Raw genomic sequence first — 17,426 nt, 5'->3', positions numbered from 1 at the left:
CTAATCATGTCAAGTCAGAATTCCAGTAAGCTAATATGCTCACCCAGGAATCAAACATAAAAGAATGATGTTATTTGTTATCAAGCTAGGCTACACTCTCGCTTGTGGGAAAGTGGAGACAATAGTTGTGAAGATTTAAGAACATTTTTGGTCATTGTGTTTTTCTGTGTTCCCTTCCCTCCTTTACCCTGTATATCATGTGTCAGCTTATCAAGGGCACTACTGTAAAAACAACTAAATATCAAGGTTTTAAATTTTGGTCATCACTGAAATGCAAACGTTTCAGTTTTGGTTGGAAATTTTAGTGGAAATCATGTAAAATAAGGGCAATATACTTAGAAACCATCATACTAGTCAAATACTAGATTAGCATGTGTTCCATAATTATATCTATATGACATGCATGTGAAATGTGGTGCATGTATAATGTATAACTATTTATATGAATTACATGTCAAATATGGTATGTACTGAATTATCAGAAATGTGAGATAGGGCATGTCACAATGTGTTTGATGTTAAACCATTATAGATGATTGCCTTGCTTATGTGTTGTTTTCTAAGTGTGCATTTGCGCTAATTCTAGCATTACCTGAAGTTTCATCTTTACGTTTCCATACGTTTTCCTGATTTTATAGGGTTTTCACCCAGATTTCCAATAAAACCGAAACATTTCTGCCTCCTTAGCTACCGAAACCGAAACTGAAACTGAAGCCGAAATTTAAAACCTCGATCGTAAAACAATGGAGCTTTTAGGGACAGACATCACAACTCTTCTCTCTTTCTCATAGTTTATATTTTCTGCTAATTCAACATTTACAAAAGAATCTAAAAATGCTCTAATAAAAACCATCTAGAATCTCAAAATGTGCAAATCAAATGGTTCCTGCTCCACTTAATATGGAGGCTCATTTACCCAATGAGATACCGTCAAACTTGAGCTTGAACACTCTAATCGATAGCTATTCCATATAACCTGTAATCATTCTCTTCTTCCTTCCAATTTTGATGTTGCCAAAGCAAGTAAAGTCCTCCATAGAGAATTTTCTAATGGATAATTGATGCCGGAGAAATGGGCATAACTGCATAAGCTTCGAATTTTCCACAACTTTGAAATATAGGGCAGAATTTCGAATTTGTGAGCTCTTTTTAATGGATTCTTGATGGAAAAAACTTGAAATTCAGCAAGGGGATGCTGAATTTTTAGTAAAGATAGATGAAACCTTAAATTTCAAGGCAAAAGATATTGAGATTCCATGGGGGAGCTTGATTTCCAAGCTCAATTTCTCCCTTGGATGAAAATTAAACAAGAAAATCCTCTTTGCAAGAGGTTTTACCTTCCCTCCAAAACCCAGTAGATCCAAGATCTAGAGAAAATTCTCTCTTTTCAAATTCAAATTCAAATTCAAATCAAAATTCTTACAAATGGAGGGGAAATGGGCTACTTATAGCCAATTTTACAAATTAAATGACCTATCTACCCCGACTCACGGTAAAAGACTAAAAACACAAGACTACATGGCCAAAACAACCAAACTACCCCTAGTAAAGTAAAATGTCATAAAAGTACTCACCAAACAACTCTAATGACTCAACTACCCTACTACATGAGAAAGTACCACAAATGAACAAAAACAATCAAACTACAGTAAGGAGGAAATATGGGCTGATGTAGTAAAGCAGGGGATGTTCCCGCATCAAACTCCCCTTCTTCAAAGAACTCGTCCTCGAGTTCGCCATCAGCCTCACTAATACAGTAGTCCGCCTGGGTCCAATATGCAAATGACCCACTCCCTCAGTAGAAGTAGAAGGCCGTCAAAGTCACCAATGATAAAAATCATCCGAAACAACCCATCCCGGTAAGTACGGCAGACTGGAGAGGTGCCAATATGACTCAATCCAACGATCGACTGAAAACGACAGAGTAGTGGGCCGCCATGCCAGCTCACTATAAATATTATAGGCAGTACCATCTCATCATGATCGACATCTGCCAATACCATATCTGCGACTATAGGTCCATCTGTAACATACGTGTATGTACGTATCTCATCTGCACCCGTGATCAATATGGTCTCTGGCTTAAAATAACCTCAGAGTCGGCAATGGGATCATCATCACCGTCGGCCTCAATAAGAACATTCGACCTCCAGCAGCATCATCAGTACCGCTGGCGTCATGCTCGTCTCTGTCTGTGTTTAGCTCAAGAATAACTATCTTTCCACGTAGCTCTACTACTGTATCGGCCTCGGATGGGGAAATATCAGTCTCTACCTCGGCAGTAGGAGAGTCAATCTCCTCCCCCATGTCACTAGCATCACCATCATGATAGACTGACACTGGAATCGGATGACTCTGGGTAATACTGGCTGTCCTGGATGTGCATAATGTGTGCATGGTATGAAATAACAGAACCAACCAAAAACAAATGAGGAATCACACTAAGTGGCTGCAATGGCGGTCGAGATGCAATCCGAACTCAGTGTGGCCAGTGATGTAGAGGTGATACTCAAAAGGTAACAACTCTGTCCCCATCACCTTCTTCAATTCAGCCTATGACTGAATTGGTAACCCATCAAGCTCAAGTCATCGATACTCTCTGGATTGCCACCAATCCGCGACCAGGTCTCTGAATTTGGAACCACTAACGGCACATGTCTCTCCCCTGGAATCTTCCTGGACCCAATCACATTGTCTGCCAAGTGTGCCCACACGACTATCTCCATAAACTCCATAGGCCAAGACAGCGCGGGAATGCCGGTCATAACATGTGAATCCCTCAGTCGGTCAAAAGAGTCATGAAAATTTGGCCTTGGAGCGGATCTCCTCGGCACTCTACTCTCAAATCCAACCAGCTCCCCTTCTTGAAAAGTGTGTTTCTTGGAAGAGGACTGGTCGCACGAAGAAACTACTAGATCCCATGCTCCGTCGAGGCCTCGGATCGCAAACATCAACTCATCGTGCCTCCACTGACGTTCCTTAAGCCAAAAATATATATCTGGAGATGAAGGATGATCCATCTCAAAGAAATGCCAACAATACAGCCAATGAACAATACAAGGAGCGGACATGCAAGGGAGCGATAAGTAGCCCAACCAAAAGCAAGAGCTCTCTCAAATCAAACTAAAGCAGCCACAAATTACAAAGTAATGAGGAATCTGATCCGGATGTGTCAAGAGCACAAATTGTCACACAAGCATCCACAAGTCAAAATAATCCACACTAGCAAACAACCCCTGCAAAACCACTTGTCCAGGATACTATTAAAAAATTCTTTTCGAATTCAAATGATGAGGTAAAGTAGCTCTGCATGTAATACTTAACAATTCGGGTGCCCTCTTAAAGCATTCTATATCAACACATTCAATTCCAATTACAATTGATGAGATCCATTATGCTACATACCAAACTCTTTGGAACCAATCAACAGACACGAGGTGCAAAACATGGAAGCAAGGCAAACATGCAACATCAATCCAATAGGTGAAACGTCCAGGCTTCCTTCAAACTCAAGCAATTTTTATGAGAGTTCCTGTGGAGTTGGTTCTGTAATGTTGAAATTATAGAAGCTCATTTCCATTTCAAAGAGTAACCCGCAACGTGCAATCTGAGAGTTCAATAGGATCCCCCTTTCTGCAGACATGTCTAAAACCATTTATATCTCACTTCAAATGCATGCCTGATCTCTAGAATCCTAGGCAGACAGAAATTATTCACTTCAAGCTCCAAGAACCGCGAAGATCCATTTCCACACAGATTGCCTTTGCAAAGTATATTCAGGAAACATCTCCACACCAGTGTTGTAGCAGAAGTTTCATCAACAGATAGATTGTGCAACACATAACCGATAGGTCTGATAGATCTACACCATTGCTCTCTGGAATGGTATACCAAATTTGAGGCAGAGAGTGAAGGTCAGTTTGCCAGACATGCAGTATTATATGGAATTTCAATATAGGAAATTTGAAGATGGACTCTCCAAAGCAGAACCTAACTTGGCATTCCACTAGCTCCTCTTGAATTAGAGGCTTTAGGTGCTTCTTAAAACTGAAATTCCAATTACTAATGTTCAAAACCAAGATTAAGCCCAATTTAAAAGAAGCTCCAGCAATCTCTAACCATTCTAATCTTGTATATTAATATCCTGCTGTGTTTGAGGCACCATAATATTGCTCAGATGCTAAGAGACCGGATAGGGCCAAATCAAACTACTCTTTTGAATTTTTATTGTATTAGGACAAAAGAGTTCCAGATCTGACATAATGATGAAGAAAACTTCAGATCTGTACACAGTTTTGAGCAGGTTTCATAAAAGCTCATTTGACATCGTTACTCGATTAGCTCTGGGATAGATCACTTACAGAATAAAGGCGCTGAACAGAAATTCTATCTTGAACTCCTAGGAATTATTCAAATCGATTCTCTGCTTTTTCTTTCTCCGAGGACAGTGAAATTGAGAAATTTCACACGCCTAAGCTCTGATACCAAATTGATGCCGGAGAATCGCGCGGAAGCTTCGGATTTTCCACAACTTTGAAATATAGGGCAGAATTTCGAATTTGTGAGCTCTTCTTGATGGATTCTTGATGGAAAAACTTGAAATTCAGCAAGGGGGTGCGGAATGTTTAGTAAAGATAGATGAAACCTTGAATTTCAAGATAAAAGATATTGTGATTCCATGGAGGATCTTGATTTCCAAGCTCAATTTCTCCCTCGGATGAAAATTCAACAAGAAAATCATCTTTGCAAGAGGTTTTACCTTCAAAACCCACTCGATCCAAGATTTTGAGAAAATTCTCTCTTTTCAAATTCAAATTCAAATCAAAGTACTTACAAATGGAGGGGAAATGGGCTATTTATAGCCAATTTTACAAAGTAAATGACCTATCTAGCCCTAATCATGGTAAAAGACTAAAAACACAAGACTACATGGCCAAAATAACCAAACTACCCCTAGTGAAGTAAAATGACATAAAAAGTACTCACCAAACTACTCTAATAACTAAACTACCCCACTACATGAGAAAATACCACAAATGAACAAAAACAATCAAACTACGCTAGGGAGGACAGATGGGCTGATGTAGTAAATCCAGGGGATGTTCCTGCATCAATAATCAAGTTAATTACACAAATATTTTTTTTTCTTTAGCACAATTGATGGGGACCATGCTTCACGAAGATACAAAGGAGGGCTAAATCTAATGTAGGCTGCATTAGAAGTTCTCTAGGGTTTTTCTTTTAGTTAAAGGACTAAATCGAATGTGATTCCATCTAACTCCATAACCATTCACTTTTAAGTCATAACTCATAAGGGGTAGTAAGATCCTTTTCACCCAAATCACCCAAGTTATTTAAGTCTAAGGGTGTTTTAAATAGGCCTCACACATGTATAATGACAATTTTAAGTGGGGGCAAGTCTTTACGTTATTAGAGGATATTATGGTTCAAAAGTATTAGGTTTTTGTTTTAAGCTTTGAGAACATTCTAGTTCTATTTTGTTTCTTATATATGTAGCTTCAAGGCACTTTTCTTTTCTTTTTCTTTCTTTTTTTTTTTGAACAGATTCAAGGCACTTTTCTTTTATGGATAAATAGATGATGGAATAAAGATTGAGTAGATGTGATGTCTATTCTTCAAGGTGTGGCGCCTTCATCTCCTTGGTGCGATGCCTACGGCTCCCTCGGTACGATGCCTTAGGATTGCTAGTGTGATTCAAGCATAATCTACTTTTTCAAGGTGTGAAGCATTGAAACCCCCTTGGTGTGATGCCCTAGGACCTGTTGGAATGATTCCAATACAACTATCCAGATCTCCTTCGATGTAATGCTCTAATGCAAGCCCAAGGGTACATCCCACACATGTTTTGATGATCAACAAACCCAAATTGATGGTGGTTAGCTAATGGCTTCTCTAGTGTTGTGATTTAGACAGGTTTCATTCATGTCAACACTTGAAGCTAGAAGATCAAGGGCGAGTCTTGGAGAAAGTCAGCTCTTGGTGGTCATCCTTCAAGCCGTATGGTCTATCGAAAAATCAAGGAAACCACAAGTGCAAGAACAAGTTTGAAGACTATCTCAAGACAAGGAACGGATCATGCAAGATCAAAAAGATTGAAGCAAGAGAAGACTCAAGGTTTATTTACTTTAGAATGCATTGGAGTCCTCTTGGCATTTAGTGTTTGCATGATTTAGTGTTTTCAAAACTCATTGAAACTTATCTTTACGACTCATAAAAGGTATTTGAAAACACATATCTAAAGCCCAAAGACCATGGCCCAAAGTCTCTTGAACCTAAACTTTGAAATCAAGTTTTCAAAGCAGGGCCAGTCGACCGGGCTAGGCAGGGTGACCGCGGGATGATGCCTGGAATTCCCGGATCAACCGAACTTAGGCGGGCCGGTCGACCGCGGATGGAGTTTCTAAAAGTTAAGAAACCATCCTGGAAGGTCTTGACGGGCGACCGCAATCCCCCGGTCGACCACGGGATGTTTTTGGAGCGAATTTATTTTTCAAACAGATTACCCTTGGCAGGCGACCACGGGTAACCCGGGCGACCGCGCTAAGTTTTTTAGCCAAATTTTTTATCGAACAGATTGCCCTCGGCGGGTGACCGCGGATGCCCCGGTCGACCGCGGCGGTTTGAAATTTGAAATTAAAAAGAAGCGCCCGATAAAGGCGAGCGACCGCTGTACCTCGGTCGACCGCCCCGGTCTGGAAAACTAGCCGTTGGGGCTCTGCACATTTTACTTTTCTTGACCGAGAAATTACAATATTGCCCCCAAACGGTCATAAATGTGCTAGGGATATTTATACCTGATTAAAGACCTTCACTCTAACCTTTTTGAGAGATTTTTCATTAAACCTTAGAGCTCATCTTTGAAAATCAAAAGGAATCTTCTTCAACCTCTTGAGCATTAACTTGTGCATTCATTATTTGTCAAGAGGATCTCCCCAAGCATTTAGTTTCAACATTGGGAGAGTAAGTGAGCTTTGAGAGTTGTATTGGTCTTAAAGAGGCTGGAGAGTATTTCATCTTTTCTTCCTTACATTTGGAGTTTTGCAAAGAGGCGTTTTCTTTCTTCAAGGCGGTGTGCAACGAAGAAGAACGTCCTCGGAGTTGAAATTGGCTTGCAATTGCTATTTACAGGCACATGAATCAAACTGAAAGATTCATAACAGCTCAACAATCATGAAAATATATATTTTTTTTAAATGCCCATGAAACTGACTAATGAAACCATTTAAATTCCAAAAATAAGTCATAACCACATCAAGAATAAAATGATGAAAATACCCATTTAGCGATCCATTCAAATATTAAAATTATGTACAATAAGCAAAGTAAAAGCAACAAAGCATCCCTCCATAAGCTAGTAAAACATCAAACTAGTAAATCCTAATAATCTAAAGTGTTTTTTTTCTTTTTGCCCCAATGTTTTCTTTTTGATATATCAATATTATGCGTAGATCTGCCAAGTGATGTGGGCTTAAAATCACTCTAACATAACGAAATAGGTTGAAATTGGCTTGCAATTGCTATTTACAGGCACATGAATCAAATTGAAAGATTCATAACAGCTCAACAATCATGAAAATATTATTTTTTTTTTAAATGACCATGAAACTGACTAATGAAACCATTTAAATTCCAAAAATAAGTCATAACCACATCAAGAATAAAATGATGAAAATACTCATTCAGCGATCCATTCAAATACTAAAATTATGTACAATATGCAAAGCAAAAGCAACAAAGCATCCCTCCATAAGCTCGTAAAACATCAAACCATCCACCCAATAGTATTAAAAGGTCAATTAAAACCCAATATCCATCACACTATCAAAAAATTCAAAGCAGATTATTGTTCAATCACTCAAATTCCTCTTCCTTAAAAACTGTCCTCCCTCATCAGCCTTGAAATCGTTGTCACTCAGATTATTATTCAATCAAAGATCCCTTTTTTTTTTTTGGATAGCTCAATCAAAGATCCATTAACCTACCAATTTTTAACATTGGTAATACCACACACGATTACTTGTTTGTGCCTACCTTGTAGGTGCAACTTGTGCAACACACCCTATGAATTATTTTACAATCATATTATCATGGCAGTTTCCAAAAGCCAATGAAGGGTCATAATAGTGTATGCATATTATGACAAAATGTGGTTCACGTAGGCATACAATTTGCCAAGGCAGGTAGAATAACCAAAGGTAAAGAACTTAAATGGGGAGGGTGAATGTAGAGATAATGTGCCCAACAACACCATCTCCTACTTTAAATAATTAACCAAGAATGCCACAAACAGGCATCAACAATTTATGAAGGCCGCCGAGATTTACAACCAAGCCTAATTAAAAAAAGAAAACAAGAGAGAGAGTGAGAGACAGATTACAATAGCATCAAAAGCTTAGATGAATGTCAAATGCCATGATGCCATTTAAAAAAAGGGAATGTTAAAGATCATGATTGAGAAAGACAAGCCCAATAAGCATCATAGGAACTTGACAGATGGGGGAGATTTACTTGAATCTGCTCGTGAAAGAAGGTAACCTATTAACTCCACAATGTCAAGATAGAGATATTTAGACACTGCCTAAGGTTTTATTGCTTAGATAAATGTTAAACGTCATGATATCATTAGAGAGAAAAAGTGTGTGCGTGTGTGTATTAGAGGTCATGACTGAGAAAGACAAGAAGGTAGCCTATTAACTCCACAATTTCAAGATTGAGATATTTAGACACTGCCTGAGGATTTATTTCCTTCTTTTCTCCATCTCTTATAATGGAGGAAAATCCCTAAATGTAATTAAATTGAATGGAGGGAGGGGATTAAAACCATTGGAGTTTGAGAGCACTTGTGAATTATAGCCTGATTAGTTCCAACAATCTGTGGTGTGCCCACTATTCCTGAGGGAAGAAACATGTGGAGGTCAAAGTAACTAAGATATACATCAGAAATCAAACAACTCACTTGTAAGTTGTAACTACTCCACCTCCAAGTTGAGTAAACTATAATGTATAGGAATGGTACGGTGATCTTCCTCCCTGGAAGAGTTATGTGCTCCTACGATTAGTGGCAGATTTAAATGTGAAATGATTTTGATTGCACTTGAAGAAGAGGTTATAAAATATGCAGAGACAAATGAAATAAAAAAATACGAAATAAGGTGCAAACTAATGAATAATAAGTTCTAATAGTAGAACTCGACACCTACTAATTAATGAAGATTGAAGGAATATGTTATTAACTAGATTTTAGAATAATAGAAAAAAGAAATAGTGCTGCGAAGTACCTACAGAATAGGTGATACAATTGCACGGTATAGAAATAGCATTTAACAAGTGACTGGACAGTATAACAGGAAAAAGAAAGGCTACTGATATTTGCACTACCGTTATTTGGTAATGACACAAAGTCACCTTGTCTTTTATTACTCAACCAGCTGTCAAAAGCTATTACAATTCCCAAAAAAGCTCTCGGCGGCCATTAAAAAAGGAAAAGACAATGTGAGTTTGTGTCATTATCAAAACATGGTTATGGAAATATCAGTAGCCAAAAGAAATTGTCATAATACAAGGAGAAACAATTTACATATGGTTGTTTACAATCCCACAGCATGAAGTCCTTTCATGCTGCAAGCCCATGTCAGGTGCAATGAAGCCCATCTGTAACTCTAAGATGCTATTCATATTGAATCAAAAACCAACATTTACTCCATGCACACTCACGTCAAGCACAATTAGTGGCCCTTTATATACAAAATAGACAAGTATATCATATAGTAAGCTATATATACTTGAAACTGCCCAAAATTGAAAATGTAATCAGTAAGAGAGGTAGAAAACCAAATATCATATGTAAGAAGAGTCATGCTTGAAAAGCCAAGGCTAGAAAACATGGTTAAAAAAGTTATCAAAAGATATCTTGTGAGAAAAAAAAATGCCCAACAGGGACACTTCAAGGAACCACAGCACAATATAGATGTGGGAAGCACGTGCAGTGGGTTCTCACCTTCCATGTACAAATTTACAACTCCACTTCCACCTTTGAGAAAGGGACAATGGCATTGTATAATTACGTTGGAGTGGACAAGATTAAGATGATTTGAATACTTTACACAATTCCCAACCCTAACCCGACCCGAGTCCCAACCCGAGGAGGGTCAAGCCGACCCAACCCGTGAATAAAATTCCTAACCCGAACCCAAGGAGGGTCACATGTTCATTTAGTTCATTAGTTGGCAAGATCATGTTTTGATAATGGCACCTGATTGGCTGCATTCCATAGTTTTGATATCAATGGTGTAAATGAAAAATCTCTCTAAAGAAGAAGAAAAACAAACCAAAATCCATAAAATATATTACAATCTCCTATTTTCAATATGACAAAATAACAAAATTGAGAAACTCATCCAGCTAACACCATGGTGTTCTCCTCATCATAACTTAAGACAATCCCCTGAAACCTACATACAGAACTTGAGCATGTCAAAAACGAGCCTCAATAAATTATATTTTGGAGAAAAGATACGACAATTGCAATGCCCAAACCAAATGTGTGGACCTTCAAATCTGCATCGGCCACTATCTCATAGAATTCTTTTAGATTTCCATAATGGGGAAGAAGGAATTTTAAAGGTTTCAGTACAGAGCTCATCGAGCTAGTTGTAGCGCGGATCTCCTGCCTGTGGAATAAAAATTTTATGCGTGGTCAAATTGCTTGGCATCCATAGGAGCTAGTGCCTAGTAGATGCATTATGCACATATTGCCTGTTGCCAAAGTACAGACAAGCTTTTTTTTTATCCTAAGGAAACAATATATTATATAATATATGTTAAAACAAATGCAGATTCATCAAAAACTACCACATATGCAGTCAAGATCGTTACAAGCGTAGCACTAGCAAATACAATAGCAGTTGTGATGCATCAGCAAGAATCAATAAATGACATCACGAAAAAAAAATAACACAATCAAAGGTCTGCCCAATTGGAATTGCAAGGGTGCTTGCCTTTGAACACCATTACGCTATTGTTTCCATGGGAGCTCGAAGAATTCAATAACCTATGCACAATCACTGAAGCACCAAGATGAATGTAAAAACATAACTAGACGAGAGTTATTAGCACAGAAACTATAAGTGATTAGATCGTGACATCCATCTGATATCATTTCATAAGAACTCAAAAGATAAGTATCAAACTGTGTTCGATTAACCCTTCAAGGCTTGAAATAAAAGACACATGCAATTGCACCAATAGGAGGAACACAAGGATGAGATTACAATTGCACTAACAGTGAGCAGAACTATCCTTTGTCATATTCAGATTAAAAGATATTGCAATCTTAGTTGAAACCGTCTCTTCTCTTGTGATGCTTGGAAATCCAAGAGTCCATTCATCCTAACATCTTCATTTTCTGGGAGTTATGGCAGTATGCTAAAAGAATCTCCATGTTGCAATATGAAAACCAAAAATATCTCATTTCAAAAGGAAAAAAAGAAAAAACAAACAAAAGTACGTACTCGCATATTCCAACTGAAACGACTGAAGCAAAACTCGAATAATTTCAAAGGCGTTATAAAAATTCCAGTAAAATGAATATATTGACATGTATGGTGAAGTAAACGTTTGTCATCAGTTGAGTGTATTGCAAAATACATGCAAGGAAATAATATGGTTCAACATATGATGCTAAGCAAGTCATTTGATTTTTTACCATAAACTTGCAAATAACAGTAATACATTTCAGTTGTCTTTGAGTAGTAAAAGGTCTACCTGCAATACAAGTAATGCAAGTGAATAATCAATCAGTTCCAGCTCCCTCACCGATGACTGAAAAAATACAACATAATTAGAAGTTCACACAAACTAATGATAAGATGTCAACAGAAATACTAGATAAGTGCCCCCCATAAAAAAAAAAAAGAAATACTAGATAAGTGAAAAGTAAATTACTTGACTCAACTTCCTCAAACTCTTCCAAGCTTTCTTCTACCTCAATAGGAGTTGATGAACTCGTTAACCAATCTTTGGTACAAATCAAACATTCTACAAGCTTTGGCGTCAAAGAGCTACGAAATTGATCAAGTACTTGTTCCCCTGAACTGAAAGCTGAATCTGATGCAACGGCCGATACCGGAATTGCTAAAATATCCCGAGCTATTTGACTCAATATTGGAAACCTTGAGCCATTAACTTTCCACCAGTACAAAATGTTAAAGTTAACATCTTTTTCAGTACATTCAAGAAGATAACGATCGAACTCGGATCCATACTGAATATTTTCTTCTTCCACCTGTCTACGATACTCATCTTGAATACGCTGAAATTCAACATTTTGTTCATCGAGAAGCTCAATCATGCTTTTGTCACCAGATTGATTTAATTGGACTGGTGGAACATCAGGAATCATTTCAATGGATTGGTAATGCTTCAAAAGACGATCAAAGGCAAGTATAACCCTTTCAATTAACCGCATGACATTATCAGTAGGGTGAATTTTAGAATAACAAAACTCTAAGTATTTCAGCTTATACCGAGGATCAAGGACCACTGCAACAAGTAACATTATATTGACCCGATCTATGTTGCCCCAATATTTGTCGTATTTTTCCTTCATCTTCAATGCCATATCACGAAGGCATGTATTCTGACTTCTTACACATTGCATTAAGAATACTTCGATGGCGTAAACCTCATGAAAATAAACATTCGATGTGACACAAAGTGGTTCAGACAACTTTTTTGTAGAATTATAAAATCGTTCCAATAACTTACACAAGACTTTTGCCTTCTCCCAATCATCCTCAGTAGGCATCCCATCCTTGAGTTCCTTTTTAAAATTAATGTCCAGATCTTCTAAACGTTCGAATGCTTTTTGGAACTCTAATGCAATCTGTAACATAAGGAATGTGGAGTTCCAATGAGTGCACACATCAAGACATAATGTCTTCTCACATGATATTTTCTCTTTCTCAACACACATTTTAAATTTTTGTTGCCTCGTTGGCAAACTTATAACATATTTTACTACATTGCGAATTCGAATCCACGATGTCTTAGCGTCCTCTATCACATCTCTTACAATTAAATTGAGTACGTGTGCACAACACCTCATGTGTAAGAATTCACCCTCCAACAACAGACTATTCTTCTTATGCAGACTTCTTCGCAAACTTCGGATCGCTACGTCATTCAAACTGCAATTATCAACTGTAATGGTGCAAACTTTCTCCAAACCCCACGCCAACAAACACGATTGCACTTCGTTAGCAATGCCCTCACCAGTATGTGGAAAAGGGATAGCACAGAAATTAATAATCTTCTTTTGCAAATTCCACTCTCTATCGATGTAGTAGATGGTGAGACACATATATCCAATATTTTGGATAGAAGTCCACATATCAATGGTCAGGCAAACACGATGAGCTGATCTCTGCAATACTTCTTTGATTTTCCTCTTTTCATTCATATACAACTCTAGGCAATCTTTAGCAACAGTGGTACGTGATATAGGATTAAACTTTGGTTGAAGAACTTTACAAAAATTTATAAAACCCTCACACTCAACAAATTTGAAAGGTAGTTCTTCAACTATAACCAAGCGTGCCAATTCTCTTCTAAACAAGTCAAGGTCAAATTTCCATCTGGAAATTGCAGTACCACCTTGCTCAGATGATGCAGATAAAGCCAAGACTTGTTGCTTCTCTTTGTAATATCTTGTACATTTATCCATGTGCCGTTTAAGTGTACTAGTACCTTGGCTGCTTTCACACCCAAAGTCTTTGGCGCAGTAATTGCATTTTGCCCTATCTGGTTTTCCTCCATCTACCTTTGGAATTTTGGTAAAATGATCCCAAACACCTGATATCCTTTTTTTACGCTTTGAAGTAACCTCGGATAAAGAAGTTGTGAGACAAGGGAGATTTATATCGAGATTAGCATTTGTATTTGGATTGGAGTCTCCCATTGCAGACATCTGACCATAAAATGAAAGTATTGAAATAAATAAATTAAAAAAAAAGGTAGCTAATTAAACAAGCATTATGTATTACGTATAAAATAACAAATTCACAAAGTAAATGATGTAAGCAATAATTCATTAAGTCATCACAATCGTAGCAAAAAAACATAATTCATTAATTCTTCACTGACTTGGCAAAAAAAAAGATCTGGGCAATTATTAACCACTTGGTCATTTGATTCATCTAAATGAGCTATAATAACCATCCAAAATGCATGCCATTTTCAATAGTAAAGGAAATAGCAACTACAAAACTAAGACTAATACAAAGAGACCAAGCTGTTCTACGTCTAAATTGAACTAAAAATAAAAGCAAAAATAATGGTATGATGGCCATACCCCAAACGATAAGGTTCTTGTTGAATCCCTTGAACTGGATAACCTTCTTTACCTAAGCTTTCACAATCTGTTCAAAATTCCAATAGCACATCAGCATCAAAGGAAATAAAACTATAAAACCGCTAAAAAGGAGCCACAAAGTTAAAGCCAAAAGTGCAAGTGTGCAACTCGACCTGGTCTGATCTCCGAAACACTTCTTCCCTACTCAAGGCTTCTTGACTTCTGAGCAATCCCGAATCTGCGAGAAAATAAACGTACCAACTTTCAGTGAAAATCAACAACAAAAAGTATTATGAGACTGTCAAAAAAGGTCAATAAAAAAACATGGATCCACTGCAAGATGGATTTATTATCTGCTCTAACAGAGTTAATTAACCTATTAGAGGAAACAACAGAGAGATGGATAAACCCAAAGTCGGAGGAAAATCTCAGAACACAACATTTCAACCCATAAATGATAACAACACACCACCAATAAACCCAAAGTTCCAAATGCACCCGAAACAGCAAGAAAACCATATCCAATTTCACCAATCCACCCAAAAAAAATATTCATATGGAATTCAAATGGGAGAGAAAAAAAACATAAACACAACTCAGAGATTCCCACCACCGGAACAGACCACGTGTGGTTGTATAGACATGCTCTGAAAAGAAATCATTTCAAAACTGAGCCTTGCAGTATACCATTCAAACAAAATGAGCCTTGCATTAAAATGTTACCAACAAAGAAAATAACGGGACAAGCAGAGGAGGAATCTATACCAAAGTTTCCTGACATCTAAAAATAATAATAATAAAAAGATAAACGGTAACATTCAAATAAAAAACCAACAACCAATTCCCTATAACAATAAATGAATGAATACTGCGCTGAACCACTCATAACCTTATTAATTCTGATTTCTGACCCCCCAAAAAGGAACATTTTCATATCCAAAAAGAAAACCAAAAATTTCAATAAACCCTCAACTTCATTTGCACCTTTAAGATGGAAAGATTGATAAATCACATGTCACAAAAGCCACACGTTCAAAGAAACGACTGAGAGATGGATAAACCCAACATTAACAGAGTAGCATATTGAAAGATCAATAAACCTTATGGAATGATTCCAATCTCCTCATCCAAAGCCTATTGAAAGATCAATAGGCTTAAAATGAAGAAAAAAAATGTGAAAATATGTACGGAAAAATATGATCTTCATATCATGAAAACCGTCGTAGAGATCAATGAGACTTCACCTCTCAGACACTTATCTCCATAAAAAATGATATGTGCACGCTAGTGGTGTTAGTTAGAATGTAGTTATTGATTATGTGGTTGTGGGTTACGTCTTTTAGGTTGTGGATGTTAGTTATTGCTTATGTGTCATGTAAGTCGGCTGATAGGGTAGTGATGTGGCAATAACTAACACCCATAACCCTAAAACACTTACCAACAACTACGTAATAACTACATTACAACTACCCATAAACATAATAATATGCGAGTTTTTATATGATGAAAGGCATTGTAGTTCATTATTTTTCAAAGAGTAGCGTACAGGCCACACTATAGGATGATCCAAACTGTCCATTAGATGGGCCACAACCTAAACAGGTTGTGCCCCAAAAATCATTTCCATAGGTTGATCCTAACCCTCTATAGATCGGATGGTTAGCATCAACCTATGGAAATGATTTTTGGTTTAGGTCATGTCCCATCTTATGGACGGTTTGGATCATCCTATGGTGTGGGCCGTACCGTACTTTTTGAAAAGTAATGGACTATAAGGCCTTTCATTGTATAAAAACTCATAATATGCACATATCAGAAAACCCAAACATTCCTACAGAAACATGGATTTCTACAAAAGAAAAAAGTACCAAAATGATTCATATGAAGTCTAAAAGCTGAGAGTTTATATGGTATGAGCCCTTATAAGCCCTTATTTTTCAAAAAGTACTGTACGGACATCATCATAGGATGATCCAAACCGTCCATAAGATGGGACACAATGTAAATAGGTTGTTCCCCAAAAATCATTTCCATAGGATGATCCCAACCCTCCGAACTATAGAGGAAATGCATATTATGGAAACCTCTATAGATCGGAGGGCTAGGATTATCCTATGGAAATGATTTTTTGGGAACAACCTATTTAAGCTGTGTTCCATCTTATGGACGGTTTGGATCATCCTATGATGATGTCCGTACAGTACTTTTTGAACAATAAGAGACTATAAGGGCTTACACTATATAAAAACTCTAAAAGCTAACCTTTTTCCTTCTAGGGTTTTGAAGGGGTGAGGTTGTGGGATGAGAAACCGCGCGTTTCGTCTGGTACAGTGAGCCGTTAGTTAAAAAAAAAACACAGAAAATGGGGACTTGCTAGGCAATGATAAGAGAAAAGGAAATGCATACCTCTTATTTAAATTACTTCTTCATCTTATCTTCTTCATTTTCTAATCCCTGACCAGAGATTGCAGTTGATATACTGAGGTGAGACCGTGAGAGTGGGGAGTGAGGGAACTGGGGCGGAGAGCGAGAGGGTTTTAGAGTTAGGGTTTTAGAGTTAGCGTGAGACATTTTAGGTTTTCATGAGACTTGCTAGGCAATTTCGTGGAAAGCCATTTCGAGGCTGGAGTTTGCATTGGAGAAAAACCACGCTTGTTACATTTTGGCAGATTTTGTCTTATTGATTTAATTCATGAGCTGCCTGTTATCATGCAAAAGCAAAACATTTGGTGGAGATATCATGAAATGTACCGAGTTTTGATATTTTCCCTCTCGGTACATTTCCTAAAAATCTCTCACAAGCCCGGTTAAAATAGGAAGGTCGAGGCGCAAATCTACTACTGTATAGCTAGAGAAAAAAAGAATTTCTTTTCTTTTTATATGTGATTTACACGCCACCATTACTCTTTTAAAATTAACCCCTTTGCTAATAGGTTTGGATAATCCTATGGTGCGGGCCATACCGTACTTTAATAAAGTAAAGAGTGTGATCATCAAAATATAGTAGTGCGGATAATATTTTCCTATGTTAATTGTTAGTCCCTGTTTGGTTTGG

At 37.4% G+C, this 17,426-nt stretch overlaps 1 protein-coding gene across 5 annotated transcripts; it reads right to left on the bottom strand.

The window, feature by feature from the left end:
- Positions 1-10,346: 10,346 nt before the first annotated feature.
- LOC143883715 (zinc finger BED domain-containing protein RICESLEEPER 2-like) lies at positions 10,347-17,059 on the bottom strand. 5 transcript variants are annotated; one of them, XR_013252493.1, is made up of 8 exons: positions 16,778-17,057; positions 16,634-16,693; positions 14,545-14,609; positions 14,372-14,438; positions 11,965-13,987; positions 11,785-11,841; positions 10,571-10,691; positions 10,406-10,465 (listed from the first exon to the last, which is right to left on the bottom strand). XR_013252493.1 is itself a non-coding variant. In XM_077387035.1 (7 exons), exons 5-6 carry the CDS (start codon positions 13,985-13,987, stop codon positions 11,813-11,815), a joined length of 2,052 nt encoding a protein of 683 aa, XP_077243150.1. In that variant the 5' UTR covers positions 14,372-14,438; positions 14,545-14,609; positions 16,634-16,693; positions 16,778-17,057; the 3' UTR covers positions 10,347-10,691; positions 11,785-11,812. The 5 variants fall into 5 exon arrangements, 2 of the variants coding, with proteins under 2 accessions (XP_077243150.1, XP_077243149.1); XR_013252491.1 differs by lacking the exon at positions 11,785-11,841 and having other exon boundaries at positions 10,347-10,472; positions 16,778-17,059; XR_013252492.1 differs by lacking the exon at positions 11,785-11,841 and having other exon boundaries at positions 10,347-10,465; positions 16,778-17,059.
- Positions 17,060-17,426: the final 367 nt, after the last annotated feature.

Source organism: Tasmannia lanceolata, unplaced genomic scaffold (genome assembly GCF_043159265.1).
Source record: "Tasmannia lanceolata isolate RefF3 unplaced genomic scaffold, GAP_Taslan_0.1 ptg000008l, whole genome shotgun sequence".
In the NCBI taxonomy this organism is placed as follows: Eukaryota; Viridiplantae; Streptophyta; class Magnoliopsida; order Canellales; family Winteraceae; genus Tasmannia; species Tasmannia lanceolata.
This window is presented reverse-complemented; position numbering and strand designations above follow the sequence as displayed.